We start from the raw sequence: 24,117 nt of genomic DNA on the forward strand, positions 1-24,117 counted from the left end.
TCATTAATCTGCTCAATCCTTCCATGACAATAAGGAAAAGAAAAGACGATAATGGGTCTCCTTGTGTCGGACCACGCGAGCTAGCAAAAAAACCAGTAGGGGAACCATTCACGAGCACAAAGAACATAACTGACGAGATACCTGTTTCAATCCATTTTATCCACCTGTCTCCAAACCCCATCCTCCGAAGTAGATACAGAACAAACTTCCAATTAACGTGATCATAGGCTTTCTCAATATCAAGCTTACATAAAACGCACCCCACTTTTCAATCTAGAGCTAACACATTCCCCTGCAATAAGAACAGAATCCAAAATTTGCCGTCCACCAACAAAAGCATTATGTGATTCTGAAATAAGACCATCCAAAACATTACTCATCCTGGAGACAAGAACCTTGGCAATAAGCTTATACAAACATCCTATTAAGCTAATTGGCCGAAAGTCCTTAATAACAGAGGCACCGCCCTTCTTGGGAATGAGAGCAATAAAAGATGCGTTCAGTGATTTCTCAAATGTGCCATGAGAATAAAAATCCTAAAAGGTGCCCATCACCTCAATACGCACCACCTCCCAACTCTCCTTAAGAAACCACATAGTAAACCCATCTGGTCCTGGAGCTTTGTCCCCATTAAAACTAGAAAGTGCCTTAAGCACTTCCTCCTCCGTGAATGGAACCTCAATCCTATCACTATCCAACGCAGAAATAGAGTTAAAAGGAAGACCATCAAGAGTAGGTCTCCAATCCAAAGTCTCAGTGTAAAGCTGCTGATAAAAAGAAACAATTCCCCTGCGCACCTCATCCTCTCTCCACAGCTCAGAACCATTGACACAGATACGCCCTATGTGATTACATCTTCTGTGAGCGTTGGCAAGTCTATGAAAGAATTTTGTATTACAATCCCCTTTTCTTAACCATAATGCCCGAGACTTCTGGCGCCACGAAATCTCCTCCATAAAAGCAATCTCAGCAAAATTCGCCTAGCAAGAGGCTCTTTTAGAGCGTAATGGCTCCCCATCCTGCCCCACCTCATCAAGACGATCGAGCTCAACAATATCAGCAAGAACTCTATTATTCTTCCATTCAAGATTCCCAAACACTTCTTTATTCCACCTCTTTAACTCAGTTTTAAGAAACTGAAACTTTCTAGCTAACACAAAACTAGCAGAGCCTGTAAAACTCGCTTCCTCCCACCAAGACTGAACTTTCCCTTGGAAATCCTCAAATCTTAGCCACATATTTTCAAAACGGAAAGGTGTGCGTCTAGAACTCATACCACCACAATCAAGAAGTAAAGACACATGATCAGATGTCACTCTAACCAGAACAGCCTGAGAGACATCCAGGAAATGCTCTTCCCACGCCCCAGAAATCAGAAATCTATCCAACCGTGAAAAAGTAACCGGTTCTCTACCATTAGACCAAGTAAAGGCTGCTCCTTCGAATGGTAGGTCAATGAGAAAATGACTATCAATGAATTCTGAAAACATGGTCGTTTCAGAGGACCACCTGCCCCCTGTGGACCTCTCAAACGGGGACCTAATAGAATTAAAATCCCCGCCTAAACACTAAGGCAATGACCACAATCCCTTAACATAGCAAAGCTCTTCCCACAAGACTGGTTTGTCACTATCAATAACAGGCCCATAAACACCTGAAAACACCCATCTGAAATTGTCTTCCTCCATTTGAAACAGACATAACACAGAGAAAATACCCTTCCAACTATTCAAACTTGATAACCACCTTCGATCCCACATAAAAAGAATACCACCCGAAGTTCCAGAGGCGTTCAACACTACCCATCCACAAACCTTCCTCCCCAAAGACTCATGACAATCTCAACAGTGATAGAAGCCATCTTAGTTTCCTGTAAACAAACGACATGGGCACTCCACTTTCTCAAAGCTACCTTGACAACTCTTCTTTTGTCCGGATCATTTAAACCACGAACATTCCACATTATAAGTCGTAGCTTCATGAAGAACCAAAAACGATCAACTCCCCTCCTCCTCCCCATTTACCACTTTTGGTTCTTCCCCTTTCTTTGGTCGTCCCATTCTTCCCGTCATAATTAACACAAGAAATCAGATTCTTCACTTCATGTTCCCCTTTCCGATGCGAAAAATGTTTTCTGGCTTTGACTTCTTTTGTGCCACGATTAGGTTCAGTACTGTCATTACCTGCAACTATTTCGTGAAGAATAGACAAGGTTCAATCATCATAACCTTCTGAAGAGACACCCAAGGCTTCACTTACTGCTCCAATGTTCTCGATAACCCATTCCATACCCAGATCATTGGTCATCTCCAAACAATCTGGCCACACAACTGCCAAAGGTTCCATTAAATCCACTTCTGATTGATCCAAATCCATCCAGGAAAAGGAGTCATTAGAACAGTGCTGCTGAGAAGGAAAATCAACCACTCCTAACTGCATATCCCCCTCTGTTTCCGAATCATCCTGTTCAGTTGACAAATTCACCTCATTCGCAGATGGTTGACTGTTCAGTCCTTCAAACGCAGCAAAGAGCCGAAGCTCTTTAAGCAGAGCTACAGCTGAGTCATTAGTCAGTTTGAAGTGCAGGTCTTTCCCAACGCAAACTGTCACTCCATTGAAACACCCTACACTCCCAGTTGTGGCTTTTGAGACATCCAACACTGACCCATCACACCATGAACCTGAAGACCCAAGAAGACCACTCTGTTGATTCGATACATCCTCCACAACATCCCCAGTTCTCACCACTCCACCCGAAGAAGGAGTAGAAGTAGAAATAGCACTTTGAGAATGAACAGAGCTCAAACCTGAATGTGAAGCGTGAGATCGTGCAACCCATTTCTGCTTTTCAGTCCGAGTCCTCCGAGAACCATGGCAACCGACATCCATCATCCTCCGCTCAGGTTTATCCGATGAAGAATTAAACTTAGACAAATGAGGCGAAGGCTTAACATGGACTTAAACTTCATTATATGGCCTCAAAGGATTAGGGCCTGGTTTGGTGTCTGAGAAAGAGATAGTTAAAGAATTTGGCCCTTTTCGCACCCTTCTATTAGGCCCAGATCCAATAGACCAGTCTGAATCCGTTTATTTGGCCCGAATCTAATCGGCCCTGTCTGTACCCGTCGATTAGGCCCAGAACCAAAAATCGCTCTGTTGGGTTTAGGCTGAGTGAGCCCAGAATTAAGACTAGGCCCAATCTGACTCCTGGCCTGCCTTGACATCTTCTGGCCCATCTCACCGCCATCCTCAGCCCGATTAGAATTTTCCTCCCCTACCTTATCATCAAGAGATAAGGATAAGGGGGAATCCGGATGAGTATCCAGTCGACCTTCACGTGTAATCCTTCTCTGTTCATCATCAACGCATTTGGACGGCGCGTGAAGATCACTTCGTCTTCTACCTCCTATATACTTCACTGCTCGTTGGATTTCTCAATCCTTCAACCACTGTTGAATCTCGAGAACCCCCTCTTTTCCTTTACTGAGAATCTCATTCCATTTCTCTTCCGTCATAAGGTGTGATCCGTCACTACCTTCGAGACTCTCCGTTGAAAGAACAAGCTCCGGCAAGATTTTTTCCTAGATCGCGACCTTATAGCAGAAGGTGTCGTCGTTAATAAACAGGCCGGATCTCACTGTTATCCAAACGCCTTCGGCATCCCTAGTCTCATCCGCATCAGATCTCACATACCCACCACAAAGCTCTCCCACTTCGACGAACAAAGCATGACACCAAGGATGCAAAGGAAGGCCAAACAGCCTGATCTGTTTGAGACCTTTATCGCTAAGCTCTGTTACATGGACTCTTCAAAAGTTGTGAAGTACCCGTGTCGGACACATATCCCTCGGACATAGGTATGGGATATGTGTCCGACACTTTTGATTGGACATGTATTTAAAAAGCATATCCAATCATTCAATTACAATATATTATTACTTTAAAATGAGTTAAAAGTCTATATTGAACATTATATTAGATAAAAACATTACTTTACTCTAGAAAATAAAATAAAATAATTAATAAAATGAATATTTAGCCATGTCCGTGTGTCATTCTATTTGGAGATTTGACACGTCCGACGCATGGATACACATCCGTGTCCGATACCCGTACCCGAGTCCATGTAACATAGTCGCTAAGAACGCCAAAACACCCAACTCTGAAGGACCACACGTCGATCCTCAGAGTTGCAGAACCCCACTATCATCGCCCTTCCTTCAACACACGTTTGGCCTCTACCTACGAAGGAAACCGGAAAAGGAGCAGTGAGTTGGATAAGGGTGTTAACCCCACTCCACAAGTCATATTTCAAGCCCGCGCTGCCAATTCTTTCACTCGATCACAACCCCCCACTTCCTTATCAAATCTTTCGACCAAACAGGATGAGAGAACTGACTTCCTTCCTCCAACGAACTCCCCGTCTATGTACAACGATGGTCCTCAGTGAGGAACTACCGTCTTCACTTCCCCTCCAAGCGAGATTCTTGGTAATCTTGCAATTTCCAGAAAGGATTTCATCCCAAACCTAACAAAACCGCAGTCACACAAATCGCCCCTAGTGTGGTGAAATCGCACTCTCTTAGTTTTAAGCTCCTTTCTTCCAATCTTCAATCTCACTTTTAGAGCATCCTGTGTGGAAGGAAGCAAATTGACTCTACATTTTTTTTTTTTTGGAGAGTCTTTCCTCTTGGTGTGCACTCTTCTCTCCTACTCTTCACTTTATTATTTTATTATTTTTTGACTCTACACTTTTATGACTTGTCTCACACACCATCACTTTTTTTAAAAAAAACAAACATATACACAAGGGCCCACTTTAGGCCCTTGGTCAGACATCGTGGCACTACTCCACAAGTGTAGAGTTTTGGAGAGTCTTTCCTCTTGGATCAATAATGAATAGCTACAAGCCCTTGTGTCCGATACTCATTTTTTTTATCTTGTGATGCTCTTAGATCGTAGGAACTCCAAGCCCTTGCTTGCTAGATCTCCTCTTCCTTGTACCACATTATTGATCCACCAATTTTCAATGTACAAAGATGTCATTTGTAATGAAATGAGTATTTGATGTTTTGGGAAGCATGAAAGCTCTTGATACAAAAAGATGAAAATCCTTTTCAAAAAATACTTCCAAGAGTGTATCTCCTTCAACTTTCAAGCTCTATGTTCTCCTCCTTTCCGTGATCTACTTGCTCACTTCTTTGCCATTGTAGAGATTTTAAAAGCTTAAACTTGACTTGTGAGAGATTAGACAGAATTTTGTGGAGGACTTGAATGAATAATTTTAAAGAGAGAAATTCTCTTGTGGAATGAATTTAGGGTTTATAAACTATAAATACAATATCTTCTAAAAGGATCTAGGAAGGGATCCAAATCCATAAGACATTTATTTTGTGACTTTTTATCTTTTTTCCTGCTTTATAATCATACCTATTTTGTTTAGACTTCTTTAAAATACTCGATTAAAGCAACTTAAAAGATTCAAATCTTCATCTCTCTAAATTAAGATCTAAATTACCCAACCGATACCATAAGATTTAAAGTACCCAAGCGGTAACTTACGTTATGGCAGAATGTGGTTTCACAAGATTTTGATATGGTCATAATTGAGAGGGAATCTAAAAATATCAAGTCATTAAAACTGTTTACTGAGAGAAAAAATAATAACTTAATTTATTTAAGCACATCAAACAACTTAACCAACACACAATACAAAAGTGATGTGTCAGATATTGGCATAAGGCAACTTACCCCAAGTACAAATAATTTTAGAGATCCCCTCCGGCAAAATAAGAGAATCAGATCCAGTACTTAACACTATCAATCCTAATGAGAACTACCTGAAAAACACAACATTGTTACATAAAGTAAACTTGGTTAAATGAGATCTTAGAAACAACATTGTTAAGAAGATGACTGGGAAAAAAGAAAAAGAAAAAAGGCAAGCCTTATCTTCAAGAGAGTGAAACTGGAGCTGAGAGCATTAATGATAAAATTTAGAATATGCACATCCCCATCAGTAGCGAGCTTCACAAATAGCAAATGTAAAGAGTTAAATGATACAAAGCCACCTTATTGCAACCAATATCAAGATAGAGAGTTTAAGACTAAAGTCATTGCCTACAACTTACACGAAAACAAATACCCCACATAGGTATCAAGCATTGTTAATTCAGAAGAACCCAATTAATTTTTTTGATAAGTAGAAGAACCCAATTAATTAAAACCAAAATCACAAAAAAGTTTACAATAATATATTTTACTTGGTACAGACATCTTTCAAATGAATAGCTAAATATGTCACTGATGTACAAGAAAAAAATTAACATTCTTGTTATAATTGGCAACATAATGTAAAAGACCAACTTCATTTTAAACTCGTAAAATTCAAATTCTGCTTTTACTCGATATCAAAACCATTAACATTATTAACATTAAGACCCAAAAAAAAGAGGCATCAGTTCTCCAAGGTGATTAAGCATCACTGAAACATTCAGACGCAAATTACCCATTTGTTATGAGATTCATCACATGCCCATTACCAAGAAAATAAGAACATAAACATACTCATACATATTAAGTACATAATATATATATATATATATATATATATATATATATAATTATATAAAGATGTGACTTTGTGTGTGATAATTTGTAGGTTTCTTTTGGGTGTGGGAAGAAAGAAACGATCAGAACTTGTCGGGATTCATTATTAACATCACACATATGTCAGTGGATTGACAGACCAATGAATTTCATCATCGCCTCGTCTTTTTCCTCCCCAAGGTCAAATCAAAACCGAATAAAAATAACTAAAATCGGAAGAAACCCTATAATCACTAGCAAATAAAATAACGATAGAGCAAAAAATACTAAGGATTTAAAGGTAGAATATAATAGAATCTAGTAAAATAGGTTAGTTCTGCACTCAGAACTTAGAGGATTGTGTGCCGTCACAGACAGTGTCGTGAGAGAGACAATCTTTGGAACCCGAATATTAAATCTTCACCATTGCTGCTCGTGACGCTGTTGCTTCAGTACATCTCTCTCTCATAAGAGTAGTGATGTAGGGACCAAATTCGGCAATTGTCGAATTTAATTTATGTAAGAGATGTGGTGGGTCTTATCACACGACATTATGGTGATATCATATAGTGGGTCCCACCACCCCACTCACATAAATTGAATTCAGACACTACCAAATTTTGGAGATAATTAATTGCTACTTTTTCTCATGAGGGAAAACAAACAAACATGAAGATTTTGTACTTACTAGTGCTATAATTTGTGCCTAAAAACAAACCTAATTAATACTAAATGATCGGCCTTGCAAAGTGAAAATTGAGTTTGTCACAAATAATGTAACCAAATTTTACCAATGCAACAAATCTATGAATAAAACAAAATAAAATACAAATTGAACCATAAAAGGGGGTTAATGCAGTTTTTTAATAAATATTGCACTGGGCTAGACCCAGATTACTTGACAAGGTCTTATTTATAAATATTTATATATATACATATATACACACACACATGCATGTATATAGACTAATACTACTTGAGCGCAAAATAGGCAGATTAAACAACGCAAATAAAAAAAATAATAATAATAAAAATTAATAGATATACTTATGTGAGTCTAACTTAATACAGCCTCGTTAATATATATTAAAATAGATGGATTAATCAACATAAATGAAAAGTGACCGATAACATATTTATGTGTGTCGCGTGATGTCATCTCATCAATACAAATGAAAAGTAACCAATAGACATTTATGTGAGAGTCACATTCTGTTTCACTTTTTAGCAATCTTTGCTGTTCTTTTTTATCAACAGAGAGGTGGTCCCAGATGGAATGTCTATTTGGGCAGGAGAGACTCTTTAAAAGCAAGCTTCAATGGTGCCAACCAATTCATACCTGCTCCAAATTCCTCTTTAGAGACTCTCATTGCCAATTTTCAACAACAGGGTCTTGACATCAAAGACTTGGTTGCTTTATCAGGTAATTTTCTGAACATCCACATTCCACAAATGCGCAAAGATAGAGAAATAATTGAGTAATGAATAACATGTTGTGTCATGGAAGACTTGGAAATAAGAGGGAGTTTGTGATCCTAATACTATGTGGTCTTTCATATATATGCTCATAACATTCCAATTTGAATGCTTTTCATTAGTCATTTTCTCACCAACCAAACATTATCTCTTGGCTAAATTACATTGACCCTATGGAGGTTAGATCTAATTACACATGCTTGCATAATTTGGATAAACCTACTCCACTTACACCTCCTAAGGTTGGCACGTGATTTCTACCAACCCCAACGGTCATCTAGGCGTTTGAAGAGCACACTTACACAGTATGAAAAGACCCTTTTAACCCCTAGTGAAAAGACCTCTTTAACCCTAAAGTATGACCGGATAAGACAAAAATAACCCTTAACACTTTTATTTATGGAAAATTTTATCCTCTCTTTTCTTTCTATTTTCCTTTGAATTTCCTCTGCAAATGGGAATAACACATTGTAATCTTCATGGGTTTGTTTATAGGTAGTCACACAATGGGAAAGGCAAGATGTTTAAGCTTCAGGCAAAGAGTCTATGACCAGAACACCAAAGAACACTTGTACCATCGCAAGAGAAACACAGAGTTCAGAAGAATCCTACGGTCCATATGTCAGAAATCAGGGAGAGACAGTGAATTGGCACCGCTTGATTTGATGACTCCGGCTAGGTTTGACAACCACTACTTCCACAATATTATTCAAGGACAAGGATTGCTAATATCTGATAATGTGTTAGCCAATAAAGATTTTGAAGGGGAGATAAAAAAAAATGTGTGGACTTATGCCTCAAATCAATAACTTTTATTTGCTTCATTTGTGGATTCAATGATCAAGATGGGGAACATCAATGTGCTCACTGGAGAACAGGGAGAGATCAGGAGAGATTGCAGGTTTGTAAACACCTAGGTAGTGAACTAGAAGTACAATTTATATGCATTTCAAAATGTTATACTTGGACTAGCAAATTAACCTTTTTTACAAGTTACAAGCTAGTGTGTAAACTTAGTCATTTGCTAGTTCGTTGCCTTATGAGCAGTGTTATATTAAATCTATAACCTGCAAGATGACTCAATTTTCAATCTAAAATTGAGCTTGAACAAGATAAGTAATGAATCATACTTGAGTTGTTCAAGGACAGATTGTAATTTGTGATGCTGTAATGCTTAGTAGGGATCGGGGAGGTGCAGGGATGGCTTGAGATAAAAACCAGCACAGGTGTGGATGGTGATAGGTACTCTTCCCATCTCGTTTATATTGCATAATTACTTAAATACCTTTCATAAACTAAAAAATCAAAAACTTAAATATCTTATCCCTATACCATTTGATAAAACTCATATGATCCATATCATTTTTTTAATTAAAATATTTGTTAAGGGAGAGGGATGGAGTACGTGAATCTTTTGATAAGCGAGTTTGGCAGGGACAGATTTACTTTGTCAAACTGGATGAGGATGGGAAGGGATCCCAACCCGTTGTCATTCATAATGCTGAGGAACCTAATTAGGCTGACCTTATGTTATCCCTTTATCATTTCATAAATCCTCAGATCCCCCATGGACAGTATGGTGTACTTTCTTTTTTGGTGAAAGTTCCATCACTGCACAAGATTAATGTACAATTGTAAACAAACATCCAAAATATCACAAGGAAAAAGATAAATTATTAGGAGCACAACAAATTCACACCTGTGGAAGGGAATGGTATTCCAATAAAAAAGATCTTCCGATCCAAGAAATTGTGTACAGAATTAAGAGATGGAGGTTTTCAAAAACTTTGGATGAATGAATGGTGTAAAAGGAAATAAAATTTTAACCCAGCTATCTCCTCAAGATAGATCCTAAAGGCCCTTCCTTCTCTTGATCTACAATCCAAACACCTTCAATCTCAATCTCCTCCAAGCCTCTTGAAGAAGCACCCCAAAGACTTCTTCACTCCTATGACCTTGAGAAGATGTATAAGACTTTGCAATGTAGGAGCTTCCAACAGTGTGTAAGAGTTATGGTTTCACTACTAGAGAGAAATCTCCGCACTTTTCCACTTTGTATGTCAAAACAATAGTAGCTCACTCTCTCTCTCTCGCTACCTTGTTGGATCAATGTGAAACCCATTTTGAAAATCTCAAAATCTCTACCCAAATTCAAATGTTCTGATACCAATTAAAGAAAATGGTATTGTAGATCAAGAGAATAAAAGGCCTCTAGACGCTATTTTGATATCTTCAAGGGTTAGACCTTCTACATCATCTGGAAGATCTTTTTTATTAAAATCCCATTTCCTTCAATTGGTACCAGAGCATTTGATGTTGGAGAGACATGTAGCCAGTGAAAACAAATAGTGTGAAACTGAAACTTGTTTAAGGGTTTTTGGGAAGCGAATGGCTATTCAAAAAACAAAAGCACTTAACAAGAATTAGAGAGCCCCAAACCAACCATTTGTTTTCACTGTCCAAGGCTGCAAATTTTGGCTCTAACCTTCCAAATGCCTTCAGAAATCACTTTATCAACATTTAATTTTGTAACAATTTCTCTTTTTTCTACTTTATAGTCATCAATTTTGTTTAAACTTGTGTAAAGCACCAGATGCTAACTTTCAATTAAAGCAACTTTAAATGTTTTGAAATCTTCTCTCTCAATTTAGATTTTAAAGTACACTTATGTTATAGCATAATGTAGCCATATGACTGCTTCACAAAGTTTGATACGGTCAAAACTGAGAGAATTTAAAGATAACAACTCATTTAAATTACCTTAATAGAAAGAAAAAAGACATTAGCTTCAATCTCAATAGACGGCTAAGTCACACAAATCTAAAACACAGTACTGATCTTGCTTATGACATTAGCAGTACTTGCACCCACCAATCCTAATGACAACTCCCTACCACCACCTGAACAACCCAACTTTATTACACAAACTGACCCAACTTTATTACACAAACCGGCATTCATTGCATTAGATCTTAGAAAAAACTACACAAAAATTCAAACATACTTAATGAACCTACTTAGTGTAATAAATAAATCACTTAGTGACAATATAGTGACAAGAAGCAAACAATTTAATGTCATTTTTATTACATTGACAGCAGTCTACTTAATGAACCTATAAGTAGTTTGATGTTGTGCACAAAATAATTAATTCATAAGGTTACAATTACTCAATAGTAAATTACTACTACCTCCGTCCCATAATAATTGTCCAATCAAAAAATTTTGACTCACTACCACCTTTTATTTTTGAGGTCATTTTTAGTCATATTCATTTTTTATACTTATATACTACCTATATCCCATATTAGATGTCTATTTGGGTAACTTTAACTCACAAAAATTGTGAGTCAAAGTTTTTGATGGGGACAACTAATATGGGACGGAGGGAGTAAAATACTCGTAAGAATATCAACTATATTTCAGGTGTTTGGCTAAAGATTTGCGTAACCACATATTTTCCAAACTGCTTTGTCTAGCCTATAGAGTTTTTATCTCTTTGACGTAGTAGATAAAGTTTAGCCTAAGAATTTTTATCCCTTGGTGCAGTAAATGGAACAGCAAACACTATGAATAGAGAGTACTGCACCAACACAACACAACACACTGCCTAGTGTTTTCACACATGTTGTCTTACACATTTAGAGTTTATCCACTAATAACCCTTATTAAAAAAAATCAGCTTAAAAATAGAACTAAGCATCAATTTCAAACAACTAATCATATGCCTATATTAAAAACAACTCCATTTCATATATTTGACTACCCAATGCAAAAGAATAATGTGGATAAATTTATTAAAGGATAATGATTCTCTAAGCCTTAAAACCTAACCAAGAAGCCTGGCCAAGGAATTTTCATCAATCCATTATAGGTTAAAGTTTTAGATCTATGTAGCATTGACCTTTTTTAAAACCTAAAATCAGTTGTTGCCATCACACTATCTAAAAAGAAGCTAATGAGGCAAAAGCAACATTTTTCATATCAGAACATGAACAAAAAAAAAAGCATCAGTTCTCCAAGGTGATTTAGCATCACTGAAACATCAGGCGCAAATTACCCATTTGTTATGAGATTCATCATATGCCCACGAAAAAGAAAATAAGAACATAAACATACTCACACATAGATACATACATACAAACATATATTATACAAAGATTTGAGTTTGTGTGTGATGAATTGTGTGTTTAAACCTCATATGCCCATGAAAAAGAAAATAACATAAACTTACGTGCACACAGATAGATACATATATATACATATATATATATTATATTATATTATACAGAGATATGAGTTTGTGCGCGATGAATTGTGTGTGTTTTGGATCTGGGAAGATAGAGACGATCAGAACCTGTCGGGATTCATTATTAACATCACATGGAAATATGTCAGTGGATTGACAGACCAATGAATTTCTTCGTCACCTCGTCTTTTTCCCCCCAAATTTCAGATAAAAAACTAATCACAAAATCAGAAGAAAACCTAAAATCACGAGCAAAAAAATAAGAGGATTTAAAACTAGATTAGAATAATAGTAGATGAGTTTTGTGCTCAGAACTTCTTAAAGGATAGTGTGCCATCACAGACACTGTCATGAGAGACACTATCTTTGGAACACAAAAATTAGTTCTTCACAGCACATCATGTCTATCAAATATTCAAAAAAAAAAAAAAAAACTTTATAAAAACAATATATATAAATATATATATAAGCAAATCCAGCATTGGAATAACTATCTCAGAAAATCTTCCTTCTAGAAAACTTACTTTACAGGTAAAAATTCCATTTCTGCACAAGTCTCTTTTCTTATACCAGAATCATAAGGTAAGATTGTAAACAAATTTCCAAAATAGCATGCAAGATGATATTGTGTCTTTCGATGAACTACTATCTGCGTTGTTAGGAACATGTGCATGTGAGATAAGGTCACCTTTTTTTATTATATTCATTTTCATCTTTTATATTCTATTTATTAATATATATTTTTAAATTGCAAAGCAAGTTCGGCAAGTCCAGCTTAAATAGCACTCGATGGGCCTTTACCCATTTAGTGGACCTCAATTGTTGGGCAAATGACCAGTGAGCACTGGGCATTTGTTCAGCAAGTGGGATACACACACTGAGCAATAGCCCAGCGAGCAAAGCCAATACCCCAAAACCTAGAAAAATGATTGGCAATCCTTTTGATCATCGAATTATTCTAGGAAGTAAGATGATCATGAAGCAGTTCTGTTTGATAGTTGTTCAGTCCTAAATGTCTACAAGTTACTATAATTTCTTTTTCTTTTTCTTTTTCTTTTTCACTCAAGATAAGCCAAAAACAATTCCAAACAAGACCTTAAACATAGCCATTCCATTCAAAATACCCGTACCACAACTGACTAGGACTCGAAACACATGTAAAAATAGAATAATTGGCTCAATCATGACCAACCAACAGTACCCATTACAAGAGGCAAGTACCTGCAGATATCAACTTCTATCTACTGCTCAATCTAGAAGAGGGCGAATCTCTAGAAAAAATTAAAGAACAATTAGATATAAGTAATGAAACCCAAACAAAATTATTCTAAACTATAAAGTACTGACAAAATGAATAATTCCCAAATTTAATACTTACATGCTAATTAGTAACCATTTGAGAATTATTTAGTAATGCCTTTCTTATAATGAATTATTTTATATTAAAACGACTTTGCACTTTAAATTTGCTACGAAAATCCCTGATTGGAATTTGTTTATTGCATCTAGAGAGTGTTATGGCCAATGGCAAGTCTTTATGGACAATGGCTTTCACTTGGTGTGGGCTCCTCCATTTGGTGGAGCCCACACCAAATTCCACACTCCACACTCCACAAGTGGAGTGTGGTATACTAAGGCCCCAAAGTGAACCCTTGTGTATATATTTTTTTTTTTAAAAAGATAAGTGATGGTGTGTGGAGCCTAAAAATAATAAAGGGGTGAACGAGAGAGAGCACTAGGAGGATGGACTCTCCAAATAAAGTGTAGAGCCAATTTTTGCAAACGGGATGCTCCAAACCCTAAAACATCTTCTCCGAGAGCCTACATAGAGATATACACTCTAGTCCTACATATTTTATATTTCTAGATTCCCATGAATTTAGGCTTAGAAATCTCATAAATAAAATGATGTGGCCTCATACACAAAGGCCAGTACTTTCTTCCAATCTTCAATCTCACATTTAGAGCATCCTGTGTGGAATGATGCAAATTGGCTACACAATTGCTAACGTGGCTCTACTCTTTTTTTTTTGGAATGTCCTTCCTCTTGGTGTGCACTCCTCTCCCATTCTCCACTTTATTATTTTATTATTTTTTGGCCTATACTTTTTATTATTTGTCTCACACACCATCACTTTTTATAAATAAAAAAAACACAAAATATACACAAGGGAATGGTCATATATCAAGGGCGCTACTCCACAAGTGGAGTGTGGAATTTGGTGTGGACAACACCAAATGGAGAAGCCCAACCCAAGGGATTTAATTCGTTACACTGCAAGCCATTGGCCGAAAAGGCTTGTGATGCTCTTAGATCGTAGGAACTCCAAGCCCTTGCTTGCTAGATCTCCTCTTCCTTATACCACATTATTGATCCACCAATCTTCAATGACCAAAGATGTCATTTGTAATGAAATGAGTATTTGATGTTTTGGGAAGCATGAAAACTCTTGATGCAGAGAAAATCCTTTTCAAAAAAAACTTTCAAGAATGTATCTCCTTCAGCTTTCAAGCTCTATGTTCTCCTTTCCGTGATCTACTTTCTCACTTCTTTCCCATTGTACAGATTTTTAAAGCTTAAACTTGACTTGTAAGAGATTAGACGGAGAATTTTGTGGAAGACTTGAATGAATAATTTTAAAGACAGAAATTCTCTTGTGGAATGCATTTAGGGTTTATAAACTCTAAATACAATATCTTCTAAAAGGATCTAGGAAGGGATCCAAATCCATAAGACATTTATTTTTGTGACTTTCTATCTTTTTTCCTGCTTTAAAATCATAGCTATTTTGTTTAGACTTCTTTAAAATACTCGATTAAAGCAACTTAAAAGATTTCAAATCTTCATCTCTCTTAATTAAGATCTAAATTAACCAACCAAGTACCCAAGCGGTAACTTACGTTGTGGCAAAATGTGGTTTCACAAAATTTTGATATGCTCATAATTGAGAGGGAATCTAAAACTATCAATTCATTTAAATTGTTTACTGAGAGAAAATATAATCACTTCATTTATCTAAACACATCAAACAACTTAACCAACACACGATACCAAAGTGATGTGCCAGATATTGGCATTAGGCAACTTACCCCAAGTATTAGAGATCCTCACCGGCAACATAATGGAGTCAGATCCAGTACTTAACACTAATCAATCCTAATCAGAACTACCTGAAAAGCACAACGTTGTTACATAAAGTAAACTTGGTTAAATGAGATCGTAGAAACAACATTGTTACAACTTAAGCCACAATGCCATACATAAGAAGATGACTGAAAAAAAAATTAAGCAAACCTTATCTTCAAGGAAGTGAAACTGGAACTGAGAGCATTAATGATAAAATTTAGAATATGCACATCCCCATCAGTAGCAAGCTTCACAAGTAGCAAATGTAAAGATTTAAATGATACTAAGCCACCTTATTGCAACCAATGTCAAGATAGAGAAGTTTAAGACTTAAGTCATTGCCTACAACCTCCACTATTGCACAATTAAATGTTCCAAAGGCAAAAAATTCAAAAACCCTTGAAAGTACTTCATGCTAGGTCCAAAACAAATACCTCACATGGGTATCAAGCATTGTTAATTCAGAAGAACCCAATTAATTAAACCAATATCACAAAATGTTTACAATAATATATTTTACTTAGTCCATAAATCTTTCAAATAGCTAAATATGTCACTAATATACATGAGAAAAAATAACATACCTGAAGTAATTGGCAACTTAGTGATTTAGCATCACTGAAACGTTCAGACGCAAATTACCCATTTGTTATGAGATTCATGATTCATCACATGCCCATTACCAAGAAAATGAGAACATAAACATACTCATACATATTAAGTACATACATATATATAATATATATATATATATATATAAAGATGTGATTTAGTGTGTGATAATTTGTAGGTTTTTTTGGGTGTGAAAAGAAAAAGACGATCAGAACCTGTCGGGATTCATTATTAACATCACACACGTGTCAGTGGATTGACAAACCAATGAATTTCATCATCACCTCGTCTTTTTCCTACCTAATTTCAAATCAAAACCGAATAAAATCACTAAAATCGAAAGAAACCATAAAATCACTAGCAAATAAAATAACGATAGATCAAAAAATAATAGAGGATTTAAAGGCAGAATATAATAGAATCTCGTAAAATAGGTCAGTTTTGCGCTCAGAACTCCTTAGAGAATTGTGCGCCGTCATAGACAACGCCACGAGAGAGACAATCTTTTGGAACGCGAATATTAAATCTTCACCGCACATCAATGCATCATATCTATCAAATATTCAAGAAAAATAAAACAACAATAAAAAGTTTGAGAATTCGTAGGATAACTCAGAGAAGACTCATCTTAGCGAAGTCGAGTCTCCAAATTTTAGTTATTAAATAGTTACTTTTTAAATATATTAATATTTTTAAGTAAATAAATAAAATTGAATTTGTCCTATTTAAAAATTTTTTTAAAAAAATTTGGTCCAAAATCCTCTTTAAAACACTGTTTGTGCGAGCTAAACCATAAGGGCAGGTTGTGACTGAATTTTTAAAAATAAAGTAAAATTTTTAAAAAAAGAAATCAAATTTAAGGAAAAAACAAAGAAAAAAATAATTTTTTTTGTTAATTTTTAAGCCAAATCAAAAAATTTTTTTTTAAACAAATAGTGCCTAAACAATACATTTTTTATTTAATAAATTTTATTTATTTATATATTTTTTAAAAATAAAATGAGCTCAAAATAACTCATATTTGGATTTTTTTCAAAAATTATTTCTGCCAAACAATGCCTTAGGGGCTTTTTGGCATAGCCTTTGTTTCTACATTTATGCCGTAGAAGAAGAGAAGCGGAAGCAATAACTTCTATTTAGAGTGCGTTTAGTAACGTTTTCGTTTTCTATTTTTGCAATCTCAAGAAAACAAAAATATAATTTTGTCTTCTTGAGCGACAATAAAAAAGAAAAATGACTTTTATTAATACTTGTTATTGTCACAATTTTGAAAGTAAAAAATAATAGCAGTGTTTAATAATACAGATTTGTTATAGATTTACATAACATTTTTTAATTATTTTATTTTAATTTTAATTTTTTTCATTAGTACAAAAAAACTTAAAATATGTATGCAATTCAGTTATTTCAAATATAATATTCAATTTAAAATCCCAAATTCTAATAATACCCAATACATGAGTACAAAATAAGATATATTAAAACAAAAACATTCACACCAATTATGTATATAAGTGCATGCATATGCATCATCTATACATTTATTATAAAATATATAATATATTTAACATATATTATATTATAATAAATAATAAATATTAAATAATATAATATAGATATGGTATATAATAATATATTATATTTGTTGCATAATAATTTAATAATATTAAATAAAATATATAATAAATGATTTTTTTTGTCCCAAAAAATAATTTATACTATTATATAATATATTATATTTTAAAAATATGCAAAGTATTTTTGTTAAATAAAAAATAATTTACACTAATATATAATATAAATATAATTCTATATTAAAATTATATTTTTATTAGTATTTAATATGCAACATTAGTATATAACGTTAATAACATACATTTTATTTGAAATGAATAGTGTATATATAATAATAATAGTGAAAACGTTGTTGCTCAATAATGTCGATTACATGAGAAAAACTTTTTTTATATTTCCTCATTTCTTCACAAAAATGGAAAATGTTTTTTGTTACAGAAAAATAAAAATATATTTTAAACATGTTTTTTATTTTTGTTTTTCCTTTTTAGGGGCTGATAACATAAAACAGAAAACGTTTTCGATTACTAAACGCAGACACTTATTTGTTATTGTTTGGAAATTGTATTTTAAAAGAGCTTTTAATGTCAAAAGAAATTTTGTGTGTGTTTGGAAAAACATTTGGTGAATTCCTTTTACTATCAAAATAACTATTATACCCTTACATGAAGTATTTGTTTCGGCTTGTTTGACAACATAAATTGGCTTTGTAAGGACCTGTTTGGTGGATGCTTCTGCCACTTGTTTTTTACTTTGGGCCAGTTACTGTAGCACAATTCTGGGCCAAAGCATGTTTGGTAAGTTATGCAACGCTTCCAAACAGGTCAGAAACACTTCCAAAATTAGGCCTATTTTCATAAGCACAAAAAATTGTTGATTCCAGCACTGTAGCTCATTAGTGGAAGCATTTGGGCCCAAATACTAGAAAGCATCGATACACATATCGACCACAAATCCTGAAAGCACACAGAGCGAACCTTAGGCTATGTTTGGTAGGGTGGGTTTGAAAGGGAAGGATAAGATTAGTTATGAGGGAAATGGAAGGAAAGGGAAGGGAAGGATAATTTTAATTTAGTATTGTGTTTGGTTGATTAAGGAAGGAAAAGGAAGGGAAGGATAATAATTATGTTTGGGGAAAGAAAGGAAAGGAAAGTATTTCGGTAAATTTACTATTATACCCTTTTATAATTTAAAATAAAAATTAATAACTTAAGTATGTAATATTTGTAAAAAAAAAAAAAAAAAAAAAAAAAAAGAAAATAAAAGAAAAAGAAAAAGAAAAGAAAAACATTAATATAAATATAATATTTTTAGGGTCATCATTTTAGGGTCCCCGCCTCCATCTCTATTCTCGTTCTCTCTCTGCAACACTCTCTCTCTTTTGCAACTGCAAACCACAAAACTACAACAATCCAAGTTCCAAACCCATATGTTTATCTATCATTTGCAAGAATCAAAGGTTCAAAACCCATATCCGCATATTGTTTCAGATTGTTCCAAAAATCAAAACCCATATCTTTCAGTTTCTCTTGCCCGCTGTTCTAGTTTGGGTTCGCCGTTTCCATCGCCGGTTGTTCCAGTTCGGGTTCGCTGTACGCAAGTTTCAGCCGCTGTAAGCTTCCCCCCTCTCTTTCTCTGTGCAATGGCTAACTTATATGTACGGGTTTTGTTTTGCTAAATCAACCAATTAAGGTCTGTAATTCTTGTTTTGCTTAACTAAATCCTTGATTTTGTGTGGGTAAAATTGGCATCACGATTATCACATGTGCCATTGCCTTCCTTTTCCTTCCGTTTCCGCCCATTTTTGAGAGGTTAACAAATCTACTGTTCAAGCCTTGCCTTAACCCTCCAAACCCTTCCCTCTCCTTTCCTTCCCTTCCACCAATTTTACCCAAACACAATTTTTTTATAACCTTCCATCACCTTCCCTTCCCTTTCCCTTCAAACCCACTCTACCAAACTGAGCCTTAGGGCGATTCAAAAGCGATTCACTGTGCACAGAGCTTGAACCATCCCCTCGCTGCAGACGACCTTCTTGCAAGCTCCGATCGGTAAAACATAACTCCATTATGTTCTTGTTCCTTTTCTTCTTCCTCTTATGGTCTTTTTTTCCTATTTCGGGTCGGTTTTTGTGCTTCGATCTGGAAACCTAGTGCTGAGGGTTTCAGTTTTGTTACTTGGATAAGATTTTTGTCATGTCGTGTATAATTTTGGGTTGATTTTGTGCTTGGGTCTGGAAACCGTACTTCCAAAATTCAAGTTTTGTTACTTCGATTCATATTTTTTTTATGTTGTGTATAATTTTGGGTTTATTTTTGTTTTGGATTGGGAAATCTTACTTCTGAAATTACAGTTCTGGTACTTCGACTCAAATTTTTTTTTTTTTTTATGTTGTGTATAACTTTGGATCTATTTCTGTTTTCGATTTTGAAATCCTACTTCTGAAATTACAGATTTGTTACTTGGATTAATTTTTCTTTTATGCTGTGTATAATTTTGGGTTTATTTCTGTCTTAGATTTGGAAACCCTACTTCTGAAATTACAGATTTGTTACTTAGATTAATTTTTCTTTTATGTTGTGTATAATTTTGGGTTTATTTCTGTCTTCGATTTGGAAACCCTACTTCTGAAATTACAGATTTGTTACTTAGATTAATTTTTCTTTTATTTTGTGTATAATTTTGGGTTTATTTCTGTCTTCCTTTTGGAAACCCTACTTCAGAAATTACAGATTTGTTACTTGGATTAATTTTTCTTTTATGTTGTGTATAATTTTGAGTTTATTTCTGTCTTCGATTTGAAAACCCTATTTCTGAAATTACACAATTTTGGTACTTCAATTCATTTTTTTATATTGTGTATAACATTGGGTTTTTTTTATGTCTTCCATTTGGAAACTCTACTTCTAAAATTACAGTTTGGTTACTTTAATTCATTTTTTATATGTTGTGTATAATGATCTTGTATATGTTGATATCAGTTTAAAATGACAATCCTTGGTTTCAATTTGAAACCAGTAATTGATCCATTTGTTAAACTGTGTATCAAGCTACCTATATACAACACTGACTTCCAACTTGTAAAAGTTTTTTAGTTTTAAAAATCTAATGTGATTGGTTTTCAGTGAAAGTTGTAATACTTCTTCTTATAATTTTTTTTTTTAATTAACCTGAGGTGTTCGGGATGGCACGAATCCTTAGGACCCCTCAATAACCCGACTAATCTCCGAGGACCCGGAAGTGCGTATCCCCACCCGGGCAGGGTAAGTCACTGCATGGGCAGCTTCTTATAATTTGTTCATTTGTACTGAACCTCAATTTTTGTGTACAAGTATATTCAAACTGAATTGAAACACCCAATTGATTCATTTGTTAAACTGTGTATCACGCAACACTGACTTCCAACTTGTAAGTTTTTTTGCTTTAATAATCTATTATGATTGGTTTTCACTGAAATAATTTGTTCATTTCTCTAAACCTCAGTTTTTGTGTACAAGTATATGCAAAGTGAATTGAAACCCCCAATTGATCCATTTGTTAAATTGTGTATCATGCTACCTATATGCAACACTGACTGCTAACTTGTAAGTTTTTTTGTTTTAAAAATCTATTGTGACTGGTTTTCAGTGAAAGTTATAATATTTCTAAATGTAATTTGTTCATTTCTACTGAACCTCAGTTTTTGTGTACAAGTATATGCAAAGTGAACTGAAACCCCAATTGATCCATTTGTTAAACTGTGTATCATGCTACATATATGTAACACTGACTTCCAACTTGTAACTTTTTTTGTTTGAAAAATCTATTGTGATTGGTTTTTATTGAAAGTTATAATTTTTATTCTTATAATTTGTTCATGTGTATTTAATCTCAGTTTTTGTGTACAACTATATGCAAACTGAATTGAAACCCAATTGATCCATCTGTTAAACAATGTATCATGCTACCTATATGCAAACTGACTTCCAACTTGTAACTTTTTTTGATTTAAAAATCTTTTCTAATTGGTTCTCAGTAAAAGTTATAATATTTCTTCTTATACTTTTTATTTGTACTGAACCTCAGTTTTTGTGTATAACTATATGAAAACTAAATTGAAACTCAATTGATCAAATTGTAAAATTGTGTATCATGCTACCTATATGCAAACTGACTTTCAACTTGTAACTTTTTTTCATTTAAAAATCTATTGTGATTGGTTACTAAACCTCAGTTTTTGTGTACAACTATATGCAAACTGAATTGAAACCCAATCGATCTATTTGTTAAACTGTGTATCATGCTACCGATATGCAAACTGACTTACAACTTGTAACTTTTTTTCATTTAAAAATCTTTTGTGATTGGTTTTCAGTGAAAGTTATAATATTTCTTCTTATAATTTGTTTGGTTGGTTACTGAACCTCAATTTTTGTGTACAACTATATGCAAATTGAATTGAAACCCAATTGATCCATTTGTTAAACTGTGTATCATGCTACCTATATCCATTTGTTAAACTGTTTTAGTCTATGTAATGCATGATACTTGCAATGTATTTTCAATTTATTAAACTGTATATCATGGTACTTATAACCGTTCTGTTTATTAGATGGATCTTAATCCCAATAATCTATATGATTATGCCAATGAAATGAGCTTGGGTGATGAGGTGCTAGTAGATATGATAGACACAACGGATGATGGGAAAAATATTTGGGATAACTATTCAGAAGAGAAATTCATTTTGCTGATGAGGGAAGAGGTTAGGCAAGGAAATCATACTTATGCAACTTTTAACAATGTTGGATGGAGAAACATAACGGAAGGAATGATGGTTGAAACAGGCCAGACATACACCAATAAACAACTTAGAAGTAAATTCAACCAATTGAGGGCAATACACGAGGATTTCAAAATTTTGTTGTCTGAGACGGGTGTGGGCTATAATGCTAAGAGTGGAATGCTTGTAATGGAAGATGAGAGATGGGAATGTTTGACAAAGGTTAGTGATAAATAATGCAATCTATTGTACTATTATTTACCTTTTTGGGATACACATATTTTTATAATAAACTTATTATGACATGTAGGTTCTTAAATATGGGAAAAAAATTTGTAAAAAAGGTTGTAAGCATTTTGAGAAGTTGTCTGCCATCTTTGGAGACACACATGCAACATGATCTCAAGTCTATCCTTCTACTAGATCTCACACAACGTCACATGTACCCACAAATATGGCTCACATTAATTCTCTTGGTGATACTATCAATGAGGAATGAAATGATGTACAGGGTAAAGAGAAGACTCCATCACCTGAACCTTGACGTAAGAAAGCTATGAAAGATAGTTTTGCATCCACAATGTCTGCAGTCATGGTAACCATGATTGAGAATTCAAAGAGGAAAGCTGAGGCAATAGAAAAAGCCATAGTTGCTACCTCTTCCAATCGTGTAGGATCCCATGAGGCAGATGATTGTAACTCTCCCACCCAAAGGGACAAGGATAGGGAAGAAGTGCAAGATTGCATTAAGGTTATGACTAATTTGGATAGACTTGATACTGTCCATTACAATAAGGCCTTAGTGATGTTCCATGACTCACCATTGTGAAGGGATATCTTTCTTAGCATTCCAGATGATAGGAAAGTGGGATGGGTGATGGGCCTGTAAGGATTTTTTTGACGTTCTTGGTTGATAGACTTCTTCTGTCATATGGTTGTTTTAAAACTTAGATGACTATATAACTGCTATTTCTTTATTTTTCCGGATGACTGTACTATATTTAATTTTTTTGTTGGATGACTGTACTAACTGCTATGTTTTATGTATTTGCTGTCTAAAACTGCTATGTTGACTGTTGTTTACTTTTGCTTTAATTATCATCAATTTTTTTAACCCTTTCTTAATTGATATGTTACTTACTGCTCTGTTTTAATTAATGGCCTTGTAATTTTTAATGTTATAATAATAACTTGTATGTCGTCATGATGTGATATCTTTGATTTCCATTAAAATAGGTTTCTATATATGGATGTAAGGACATTAATTAAGTTGATTGATTCTGATGAAGAAGACAACGAAAATTTATTGTTGATAGACATTGTGTTTAAATATTTTGCAAAGTATTAGGATAGATGACCAGGTAAGGATTCCTGTTTGAAAGGTCCAAACTACGTAATAGAGGTTTTAACTGGTCACCCTGATAGATGCTATTAGAACTTTAGGATGTAACCCCTGTTTAAATCTTTAGGATTTAAACATTCAAGATTTTTAACTATTCAAGAACAAGTTACAATCTTCCTACTTACATTGGCACACAATGAAAGGAACCGTGTAGTGGCCAAAAGATTCCAGCACTCAACTTGGACAATTTTAGTACATTTCCATAAGATCTTAAATAAAGTTTGTGAGCTAGGCACGAAGGTCATTGTCCCCCCTAACTTGACTGTCACTCCTCAAGAGATTAGATTCAATCCTAAATATTACCGATTCTTTGGAGATTGTGTCGA

General features: G+C 34.5%; 1 protein-coding gene, 1 long non-coding RNA gene and 7 other non-coding genes across 9 annotated transcripts in view; 1 reads left to right on the forward strand and 8 right to left on the reverse strand.

The window, feature by feature from the left end:
* LOC132303486 (uncharacterized) overlaps window positions 1-16,623 on the reverse strand; it is a 34,285-nt gene extending 17,662 nt beyond the window's left edge. Inside the window, exons 1-2 of the long non-coding RNA XR_009481243.1 lie at window positions 15,404-16,623; window positions 5,752-6,027 (exon numbers count right to left, since the gene is read on the reverse strand). This is a non-coding gene — a long non-coding RNA (uncharacterized LOC132303486). The remainder of the gene's footprint in view (window positions 1-5,751; window positions 6,028-15,403) is intronic.
* On the reverse strand, window positions 6,450-6,540 carry LOC132305968 (small nucleolar RNA Z101). Its single transcript, XR_009481767.1, has one exon. It is a non-coding gene; the product is annotated as a small nucleolar RNA Z101 (small nucleolar RNA).
* LOC132305990 (small nucleolar RNA snoR14) lies at window positions 6,689-6,773 on the reverse strand. Its single transcript, XR_009481787.1, has one exon. It is a non-coding gene; the product is annotated as a small nucleolar RNA snoR14 (small nucleolar RNA).
* Window positions 12,067-12,156, reverse strand: LOC132305970 (small nucleolar RNA Z101). The gene has a single exon (XR_009481769.1). It is a non-coding gene; the product is annotated as a small nucleolar RNA Z101 (small nucleolar RNA).
* LOC132305987 (small nucleolar RNA snoR14) lies at window positions 12,411-12,499 on the reverse strand. Its single transcript, XR_009481785.1, has one exon. It is a non-coding gene; the product is annotated as a small nucleolar RNA snoR14 (small nucleolar RNA).
* LOC132305977 (small nucleolar RNA U61) lies at window positions 12,618-12,710 on the reverse strand. The gene has a single exon (XR_009481776.1). It is a non-coding gene; the product is annotated as a small nucleolar RNA U61 (small nucleolar RNA).
* On the reverse strand, window positions 16,032-16,121 carry LOC132305973 (small nucleolar RNA Z101). The gene has a single exon (XR_009481772.1). It is a non-coding gene; the product is annotated as a small nucleolar RNA Z101 (small nucleolar RNA).
* Window positions 16,257-16,341, reverse strand: LOC132305985 (small nucleolar RNA snoR14). The gene has a single exon (XR_009481783.1). It is a non-coding gene; the product is annotated as a small nucleolar RNA snoR14 (small nucleolar RNA).
* A 2,971-nt stretch (window positions 16,624-19,594) lies between the features above and the next one.
* Window positions 19,595-23,484, forward strand: LOC132303487 (uncharacterized). The gene is made up of 3 exons (XM_059800762.1): window positions 19,595-19,678; window positions 22,219-22,611; window positions 22,700-23,484. The coding sequence occupies exons 2-3, from the start codon at window positions 22,219-22,221 to the stop codon at window positions 22,787-22,789; spliced, it is 483 nt and encodes a 160-aa protein (XP_059656745.1). The 5' UTR covers window positions 19,595-19,678; the 3' UTR covers window positions 22,790-23,484.
* The last annotated feature ends 633 nt before the right edge of the window (window positions 23,485-24,117 follow it).

Source organism: Cornus florida, unplaced genomic scaffold (assembly GCF_030987335.1).
Source record: "Cornus florida cultivar Cherokee Brave unplaced genomic scaffold, ASM3098733v1 CherokeeBrave_3.0.0_Hap2_Chr04, whole genome shotgun sequence".
NCBI lineage: Eukaryota > Viridiplantae > Streptophyta > Magnoliopsida > Cornales > Cornaceae > Cornus > Cornus florida.